We start from the raw sequence: 10,661 nt of genomic DNA, 5'->3' as shown, positions 1-10,661 counted from the left end.
TCTGTGTTGATTCGGTCGCCTGAGATAGAAATAGAAAGGTTGAGGAAGGGGAGGGAGGAATCTGAGACTGTCCAGGTGAATTTGAGGTCGGGGTGGAAGGTGTTGGTGAAGTGGATGAACTGTTCAACTTCCTCGTGGGAGCACGAGGCGGCGCCGATACAGTCATCGATGTAGCGGATGAAAAGGTGGGGGGTGGGGCCAGTGTAGTTGCGAAAGATGGACTGATCCACATATCTTACGAAGAGGCAGGCATAGCTGGGGCCCATGTGGGTGCCCATGGCTACTCCTTTCGTTTGGAGGAAATGGGAGGGTTGGAAAGAGAAGTTGTTCAGGGTGAGGACCAGTTCAGTCAGTTGAAGGAGGGTGTCAGTGGAAGGGTACTGGTCGGTATGGCGGGAAAGGAAGAAGCGGAGGGCTTTGAGTCCTTCGTGATGGGGGATGGAGGTGTACAGGGACTGGTTGTCCATGGTGAAAATAAGGCGTTGGGGACCGGGGAAGCGAAAATCATGGAGGAGGTGGAGGGCATGGGTGGTGTCCCGAACGTAGGTGGGGAGTTCTTGGACTAAGGGGGACAGGACCGTGTCGAGGTATGCGGAGATGAGTTCGGTGGGGCAGGAGCAGGTGGAGACAATGGGTCGTCCGGGACAGTCAGGTTTGTGGATTTTGGGCAGGAGGTAGAAGCGGGCGATGCGGGGTTGTGGGACTATGAGGTTGGAGGCGGTCTCAGGAGTGGTCACCAAACTATGGCAAAGCTGCAATTGCACTGGAGGGGATGCAAATGAGATTCACCATGATGTTGTCTGAGATGGAGCAGGTTAGCGGTGAAGAAAGGCTGGATAAGCTCAGATTGCTTTCTTTGGAGAGAGAAGGTTAAGGATGGTCCTGACTGAGATGTATAAGGTTATGAGGAGAAAGGACAGGCTGGACAGAAAGCAAGCTATTCCTCTCAGTTGAAGGATCACTAACAAGGCGCATAGTTTTAAAATGAAAAGTAGGAAGTTTAAAGGGGATTTGAGAAAAACTATTTTTACCCAGAGGGTGATGGGGGTCTGACATGCACTGCCTGGGAGGAGAGTCAAGGCAGGAAACCTCACAACCATTAAAACATCTGTGGATGAGCACTGAAATGTCAAAACATTCAAGGCAATGGACCAAGTGCTGGAAAGTGGGACCAGTGTAGAAACCAAGTAGTTTTTGTCTGTGCAGACTTGATGTACTGAAGGACCTCTTTAGTATTGTATGATTCTATGGATGGAGTAGATGGGTTGCAAGGCAATGGTTTCATGTAGTTAAGTTGATAGAATTTGTTGCCATCATTAGCAATTGAGGTTTGTATGAAAATGTAAGCTATGAAGTTGAAGTGTTAAATAAAATACACTGAATATGAATCTGACAGTGCAGTAAATCAGAGAGTAAAAGTCTCGTGTTCATCTAACTGCACATTCTTAGCACAAAATAGAACTATAACCAGGCTTAGAAATATAACCTTGCCTAGAAATAAAACAAAATACCAATGTTGGAATTGTGTCTAACGTACAAATACACTTGAAAACATAAACGTCAAATCAGAGAATGGTCCAGTGTAGAAGGAGCCATTCAGCCCATTTTTTTTCATTCATTCACAGGATCTGGCTGGCCCAGCATTTATTGCCCATCCCTAATTGCCCAGACAACAATTAAGGGTCAACCACATTGCTGTGGGTCTGCAGTCACATGTAGGCCAGACCAGGTAAGGATGACAGTTTCCTTCCCTATAGGACATGAGTGAACCAGATGGGTTTTTCTTGATAATTGAAAATGGATTCATGGTCATCATTAGACTCTTAATTCCAGATAGTTGTTCAATTCAAATTCTATCATCTTCTATGGCAAGATTCAAACCCAGGTTCCTAGAACATTATCTGGGTCTCTGGATTAATAGTCTAATGATAATAACACTGGACCATCACCTCTCCATCTTCACCAGATCTCCAAATAAACATTTTGCCTCAGTGTTACTCACCTACCTTTTCACCCCAACCTGGCACAATCTTGCTTTTCAAACAATTCTCTCATGCCCTCTTGAATATTTCAATTGACTCTTATTCTGCCTCCATCATAATTCCAAAGTCAGATGACACCAGGTTATAGTCCAACAGATTTATTTGAAATCACCAGCTTTTGTAGCATTGCCCCTTCATCAGGTGAAGTCAAACAAGTGACCAAAAGTGCTAGATGGTGTGGGTAAAGTGGTAACAGCTCAATAACAACTGAAGGGATGATCTACAATCTGATTAAATAAGGCAGAGAGATAATTACAAGAACATTAAAAATAAGGTGGTGCTGGAGACAAACTAAATGACTGGAATAACTTGATAGGTATAAGAGTCACATATCGAGGATCTAACCAGAATATTAAGTAATCCAAAACTGTGTAAACTAATTAATTAGAGAAATGGTAACAAGTTATTAAGGTGATGGTGTCAAAACAGGCCAGGAAGGAAGGTTTTACAGATAGGGAACAGTGTGGTGGGGTCACGTGTTGTGTGACATTAAGCCAAAATCACAGTCGAGGCCATCTTCATGGGGTATGGAACTTGGCTATCAGTTTCCGCTCAGCAATTCTGCATTGTGTATCTTGAAGGCTGCATTGGAGGATGCTTACCCAGAGATCAGAGGCAGAATGTCCTTGATCACTGGTGTTCCCCGGCTGAGAGGAGACATTCCTGTCTGACGATTGTCGCGTGGTGTCCCTTCATCTGTTGTCATAGTTTCTGCATGGTTGCATCGATATACCATGCCTCGGGGCATCCTTGCCCTCAGCATATGCAATGGACATATCCTGCGGACTCTCTTCCCGCGTACTTCTTGCATAGGAGACTTACACTGCCTTCCGAAGATATACAAATCCAGCACACCTGGACATACTATTGTATCGGGCAATGGACCCTGTGTGAGGATCTCTCTGGCTATGTTGGGGATCTTGAAACCCATTGTACAACAGGAATGTTCACTCCCAGTCAGGAAAGACTTCAGCGATCAAGGACATTCAACCTCCGATCTTCAGGTAAGCATCCTCCAAGGCAGTCTTTAAAATACACAACAACAGAGCCTTTGTCTTTGATCTTTATGTCATCATTTACTACAGGAATAGTGCCAGAAGACTGGAGGATAGCAAATACTGTCCCCTTGTTCAAGAATGGGAGTAAAGACAACCCTGGTAATTATAGACCAGTAAGCCTTACTTCGGTTGTGGGTAAAGTGTTGGAAAGGATTTTAAGAGATAGGATTTATAATCATCTAGAGAGGAATAAGTTGATTAAGGATAGTGACCATGATTTTGTGAAGGTAAGGCCATGTCTCACAAACCTTACTGAGTTCTTTGAGAAGGTGACCAAACAGGCAGATAAGGGTAAAGCGGTTGATGTGGTATATATAGATTTCAGTAAGGCGTTTGATAAGGTTCCCCATGGTAGGCTATTGCACAAAATACAGAGGCATAGGATTGAGGGTGACTTAACAGTTTGGATCAGAAATTGGCTAGCAGAAAAAAGACAGAGGGTGGTGGTTGATGGGAAATGTTCATCCTGGAGTTCAGTTGCTAGCAGTGTACCGCAAGGATCTGTTTTGGGGCCACTGTTGTTTGTCATTTTTATAAATGACCTAGATGTGGGCATAGAAGGATGGCTTAGTAAATTTGCAGAAGACACTAAGGTCGGTGGAGTTGTGGATAGCAGTGAAGGATGTTGTAGCTTACAAAGGGACATAGATAAGCTGCAGAGCTGGGCTGAGAGATGGCAAATGGAGTTTAATGCGGAAAAGTGTGAGATGATTCACTTTGGAAGGAGCAACAGGAATGCAGAGTACTGGACTAATGGTAAGATTCTTGGTAATGTAGATGAGCAGAGAGATGTCTGTGTCTATATACATAAGTCCCTGAAAGTTTCCACTCAGGTTGGTAGGGTTGTTAAGAAGGCATACGGTGTGTTAGCTTTTTGTAGAGATTGAGTTTCAGAGCCACGAGGTCATGCTGCAGCTGTACAAAACACTGGTGCAGTTGCACTTGGAATATTGCGTACAGTTCTGGACACTGCATTATAGGAAGGATGTGGAAAGTTTGGAAAGGGTTCAGGGGAGACTTAGTAGGATGTTGCCTGGTATGGAGGGAAGGCCTTATGAGGAAAGGCTGTATTTGTTAGAGAGAAGAAGGTTGAGAGGTGACTTAATTGAGACATATAAGATAATCAGAGGGTTAGATTGGGTGAGAGCCTTTTTCCTCAGATGGTGATGGCTAGCATGGGAGGACATAGTTTTAAGTTGAAGGGTGATAGATGTAGGACAGATGTCAGAGGTAGGTTCTTTACTCAGACAGTAGTAGGGGCATGGAATGCAACATTAGTAGACTCATCAACTTTAAGGGAATTTAAATGGTCAGTGGATAAACATATGGATGAAAATGGAATAGTGTAGGATAGATGGGCTTCAGATTAGTTCCATGGGTCGGTGCAACATCGAGGGCTGAAGGGCCTGTACTGCGCAGTAATGTTCTATCTTCTATATTCTAATGCAGAATCGCCGAGCAGAAGCTGATAACCAAGTTCTGTACCCATGAAGATGGCCCCAAACTGTGATCTTGAGTTCATGTTACACTTCATGTAACCCCACTACACTGTTCTCTATCTGTAACATCTTCCTTATTGTCCTGTTTCGACAGATAAATTGTTATGATCTCTTTCCCTTCATTAGTTTGTGCAGTTTTGTATTACTTATTACTTTGGTTCGACCCTTGGCATGTGACCCTTACACCTATCAAGTTATTCCAGTCATTTTGTTTGTCTCCAGCACCACCTTATTTTTATTTTTTTGTAATTATCTCTCTCCCTGATTTAATCAGATTCGAGGTAATCTCTTTGGTTTTTGTTCAGCTGTTGACACTTTACTCACACCATCTGATGCTTCTGGTACCTGCAGAGACTCATTATCTGACTCTCCACTCACACCATTTGTATGATCTTTTGATTCCTCTGCCCTTGATCTCTCTGCCAATCGATTCTATATCTGTGTGCTCTTCTCTCTCACTTCACCTGACAAAGGGGCAGCCCTCTGAAGGCTTGTGATTTCAAGTAAACCTGTTGGATTATAATCTGGTGTCATGTGACTTCTGGCTTTGTCCACCCCAGTCCAACACCAGCACTTTCACTTCATCATAATTCCAGACCCAATCACTCATGGTGTAAAAACATGTTTCCTTACATCACACTTGTTACTTTAGGATCTCTCTGATTTTTGGTTCTTTTATGAGCTGGAACAGTTTCTCATTGTCTACTCTATCCAGACCTCTCATGATTTTACAAACTTCTATCAAGACTCCTTTTAGCCATCTGATCTCCAAGAAGAACAATTAAGAACAGCAAATTGAGATCTTTTAGATATGGGTCCCTCGGGTACATTTACAGTGCCTTCTTGGCTCTAGAGGTTTACAGCACAAATTGAGTCCATTTTTTGGAGTCTATTTGTTAAATAGAGTACAAAACTGCTCTTTCAGAGAAATTCTATGGCATTAAAATCCGTCATATGCTAAGAGATCTTCCACATTGTTGAAGCCTGGATTTTAGAGGATGCTGAAGATTCAATATTTTAACTTTTCATTGTTTAAAGAGAACACGTGTTGCTATACAATTGTTGCTCTTTATAAATCAATCACATGCAACTAACTGGAGGGATTTAGTTCAACAGGGAGATCTTCCTCAATCTGTGATTTTTGTGGAGATGAACAACAAAGCTCCAAAATTGAAGTGGGGGCTCAATGAAAACCAAAATGTGCCAATTTGTGAAAGACTGTTTCCTTGAACAGTTTAGTCCACATCACCTCCCTCCAGAGAGATGAAGCTCTCTTACTGCAAAGACAGACTGTTAGATCTTATTGGAATACAGTTTTATGACTGTGATAATGCTGTGAAAATGATACAGAAGAAATTAATTATACTCCATCCACAGAGATAAGCCTTTTCCATAATATATAACATTTGGAAGAATACAAAAGAAAAATAACGAGAGAGCAATCATATTCCACTTCCCAATGGCACCCACCTGCGAACAGCTCCAGTTTGGATCTTTGCCTTCTCAGTTATCATGGCAAGAATCTTATCCCAATTTGTCATTACATGCTTGGGAATAATCAATCGAAAAGGTGGATTCAGCACATCTCCATTCCTAAAAATACTAGATAAGCAGATTGTTTTGTTCAAAGTAGCACAAAATAAACAAAATGTTTCCTCCATAAAAAGATTTTTGTAAATTGTTATATGGAAAAGCTCATTAGATCATCAGAATCCCAAATTATTCATCATTCCCCATGACATCATTTCACTGACTGGTGGATCATTGTGAAATCCCATCAATGGGGATTCATTTGGATCATCCTATTGATCTTTTCAAGCAGTTTGTGTAGTGTCATTCTGATTCTCTCTGGGCATTAAGGATTTGTTACAATTTATCAAAACAATATATGTGAGCAGACTCCAACCTTGTATGTGCATGTGGCAGTTGGCTGTCCATGTCTGATGTTTGTGCTGTTGGTCCTTCCTTAAATCACGCTAGAGGAAGAGGGACCGGGGATGTGTGCAGTTACGTGGAGTAAGGAAGCAGAATGGGCGTGGGAGCTGGCATGAACACCACATTTGGAACCTGGCATAGAAGGGAAGCAGAGTCTGACACACAGTGGGCAGGAATTGAATGGGGCATTGGAATGGAATATGTGAAACTTCGGTATAGACAGTGTGTTAATATATATATATTTATAAGACATTGTGTAGCCAAATTTTCACAGAAACTATGTCTGATGAAATACTCATAAAATACTGAAGATTTAGGGAAACAGGCCACCTTGGAAAGAAGCAAAAGTTGCAGGAACAAGGATAGATGGAGAAAGTTATGGGACAATTATCTACTCTTATAAACTCAAATGTAATCACTCCTTTCCCTCAGCACCTATATTATCCCACTATATCTCTTCCGTATCCCACTTACTACCCCTCAAGGTGAGCTTGAACTAATTTTGGGAATGTGGGCAGAGCCAATTTGAAACACAGACGAAAATGAAATATTGATCTTCAAGACAACTTGTGTATACTTCAGAGTGTTTTTCTGATTAGAAAATCATTAGTTTTTTTTCCCCTTTCAGGAATCAAACAAGTCTGTGTGGGATTTCAGGATCATTGCACTTAAACAGATTAACTATAGTAGATGAACTTTCTGCTTTCAGGTTTTGCTATGTGGACCCAGTATTTGGGTTTCTGTGCGTTGTCATGTGTGCATTGCTCTGGCATTGTGTTTGTTGAGTCGAAATGAGTCATTAGTTCAACAATTGAAGCCACATTTTCTGCTTGTCAACTAAGTATATTGTGAACCTGTTTAGATATTTTAACTGTAAATAACATACATGCAAGAGGTCTCTGGCATTATAACAAAATCCTGCAGTGTTATAGAACTCAGAACATAGAACATTACAGCGCAGTACAGGCCCTTCGGACCTCAATGTTGCGCCAACCTGTTCATTGACTGTATTGGATATTATAAATAAGATTGCCTTGTGAAATTGCAATATCTTTCATTGGAGGGTACATTCAAGGTGAGAAGATAACCTCATTGTAAATATGATGTTTAAATCAAGTGGAAATGAACATCTGATCAAAGCTGGACCCTAATGTTGAGCACAAACATTAGACTCATTTTTATCTCTTAAACTAAGGACCAAAATTGTCTTGTTCACACTTATGCTGATGTACTTTTAAATTGTAGCCTTTTTTCTCACTCATTCAAGGGATGTGGGCTTCATGGACTGAGCGAGGATTGTTGCCCATCCTTAGTTGCGATTGAGAAAGTGGTGGTGAGCTGCCTGTTGAACCGCTGCAGTTCTTTTAGTATAGGTACACCTCTTGTGTCATAGGGAGGGAATTCCAGGATTTTGACCCAGCGACAGTGAAGGAACGGTGATATATTTCCAAGTCTGGGTGGCTTGTGTGGATGAATAGCTTGTGGGGGAGCTTGCAGGAGGTAGTATTCCCAGGTACCGGCTGCCCTTGTCCTTGACCCCTGAAGAAGGGTCACTGGACACAAATGTTAACTCTGTTCCTTTCTCCACAGATGCTGCCAGCCCAGCTGAGATTCTTCAGCATTCCCTGTGTTTGTCTCAGATTTCCAGGTCTACTGTATTTTGCTTTTAGTTATTGGAGATTTAGGGGTTGAGTTCTCACTGTCAGGTTTTCTGGTCTCTGAATTGTTCATGTAGCCACTATATTTACATAGTTAGTCCAGTTCAGTTTCTCTTTAATGGTAACTGAAAATGTTGATAGTGGGGAATTCAGCGCTGGCAATGCCATTGGAAGTCAAGGGGTGATGATTAGATTCTCTCTTGTTGAAGGCTGCCCCTTGTGTGGCCTGAATGCTGTTTGCCATTTGTCAACCCAAACCTGGATAGCATCCAGATCTTGTTGTATTTGGGCACCAGACTGTCTCAGCGTATGAGGAGTTTGAAATGGTGCAGCATCAGCGAATATCCCCACTTCTGACCTTATGATGGAGGGAAGGTTGTTGATGAAGCAGCTGAAAATGGTTGGTGTGGACACTTCTCTGGGGATATTGATTGTCCCAATTACAGTTTATGCTGCAATTTCTTGAGTATCTGATTAGCATACACTGTAAAATGTAAAGTGCCCTAATTCAGAGGGAAATGAACATAAACAATTAGGACTTGGGGAAAGCACTGAATGCAAGGAGTAGCTATAGATCATGCTGTATTGGAATCTCAGCCGTCTGCCCACTATCATGGAGATGGACTTACATTCATAGGTTTATACAGCACAGGAAGGCCTTTTGGCCAATCAGGTCTACACCGATATAACTACCACTAATGGTGCACTCATCCCAACTTCGTGCAATTGTCCCAAATCCTTGGATGTTGTGATATTTCAAGTGCTCATCCAAATATGTAAGGTTTCCTAGGCAATGCATTACAGATTCCCACCACCTGTTGACTGAAAAGGTTTTTTTCCCCAAAAACCTCTGAATCTCCAGCCTCTTGCCCTAAAACTGTGTCCCCCCATAACTGACCCCTCAACCAAGGGCAACAGCTGCTCTCTATTCACCCTGTCCATAGCCTTCATAATCTTATATCCCTCAGTCAGTCTTCTCTGATGGAGAGAAAACAATTCAAACCTCTCGAGTCTCTCCTTATAGCCCAGTTTCTCCATCCCAGGCAATATCCTGGTGAACCTCTTCTGTACACCCTCTGGTGCCATCACACCCTTCCAGTTGTGAGGTGACCAGAGCTGCATACCATACTCCAGTTGGGGCCTGAGCAACATTCTGTACAACTCCAGCATTGCTCCTTGCTCTTATATTCTATGCCATGACTGATGAAAGCAAGTTATAGAGTCATAGAGATGTACAGCATGGAAACAGATCCTTCAGTCCAACCCGAGTTTCACAACATCTTTCTGAGAGCACATCTTATTTGCCTACTTAACAATCCTATTCATGTGATCTGCTGGCTTCAGGGATCTGTGAATAATTACCCCAAGATCCCTCTGTTCCTCTGAGCTACCCAGAGTCCTGCCATTCATTAAATATTCCCTTTTCTTGTTTCTTCATCTAAAGTGCACCACCTCACACTTATAAGGGTTATGTACCATCCGTCACTGGTCTGCCGATCGGACCAACCCATCTATATCTTGCTGTAATCTACAACCATCATCTTCACTATTAACCACTCTACCAATCTTGGTGTCACCTGTAAATTTCTTTAATATTTTCCTCACGTTTTCTTAGAGTCATAGAGATATACAGCACGGAAACAGACCCTTTGGTCCAACTCGTCCATGTTCTATTTCATTTCTGTATATAACAAACAAAACCAGTCCCAGTACTGATCCATGTGGTACACACCTGGACACCAGCCTCCAGTCACTCAAACAGCCTTTTCCCACTACCCTTTGTACTCTATTACTAAGCCAGTTTCTGATCTATCTTGCCAATTCCCTCAATTCCATGTGTGTTAACCTTCTCAGTCAATCTCCCATATTGGACCTTGTCAAAAGAAATATCAGTGAGATAATGTGCAACTCAAGAGCAGGAAATATAATTGAGGAAATTTGCATCTTCTAATTTTGTTATAAATCTGGAATAAATCAGAACCATGGGAATTTGATTGGAGGGAAATGGCACGGTTCTGATATGACATCAGCCTGACTTTGCATTCTGGCTCACTGCTGAGATCATTAGCAAGGCTTTGGATTTTCTCCTTTGTCAAGTTTGTTCGAATCAGGGCAAACAGGAAAATGGAAAAGCTTCACCATCAAGGCTGCTCTTTGCAGGCTATTTGTACAATATTCTCATCAATTCTCTCAGTTCAAAGTTTGTGTGAAGATTTATAACTCGGGTGCTCGTTGTTGTGGTTCTGTTCGCCGAGCTGGAAGTTTTTGTTGCAAACGTTTCGTCCCCTGGCTAGGCGACATCATCAGTGCTTGGGAGCCTCCTGCGAAGTGCTTCTTTGATCTAGCAGCACTAGAATGCACACTCAGGAACAATGGACTGACAGAAGAGACACAACAAACAGTGAGACAAACTGTCGTACCTATGATAATAAGGAAAAGACAAACACATAACCTCAACACCAAGGAGAG

General features: G+C 42.2%; 1 protein-coding gene across 1 annotated transcript in view; it reads right to left on the bottom strand.

The window, feature by feature from the left end:
* The window catches only part of LOC122563459 (doublecortin domain-containing protein 2-like), a 51,347-nt gene that overhangs the window by 31,995 nt on the left and 8,691 nt on the right, over positions 1 to 10,661 (bottom strand). Inside the window, exon 3 of the mRNA XM_043717205.1 lies at positions 6,070 to 6,201. Coding sequence (XP_043573140.1) covers positions 6,070 to 6,201 — 132 coding nt within the window. The remainder of the gene's footprint in view (positions 1 to 6,069; positions 6,202 to 10,661) is intronic.

This window comes from Chiloscyllium plagiosum, chromosome 27 (assembly GCF_004010195.1).
Source record: "Chiloscyllium plagiosum isolate BGI_BamShark_2017 chromosome 27, ASM401019v2, whole genome shotgun sequence".
Lineage (NCBI taxonomy): Eukaryota > Metazoa > Chordata > Chondrichthyes > Orectolobiformes > Hemiscylliidae > Chiloscyllium > Chiloscyllium plagiosum.
Note: the sequence above shows the minus strand (reverse complement) of the source record. Positions and strands in the feature narration are given on the sequence as shown.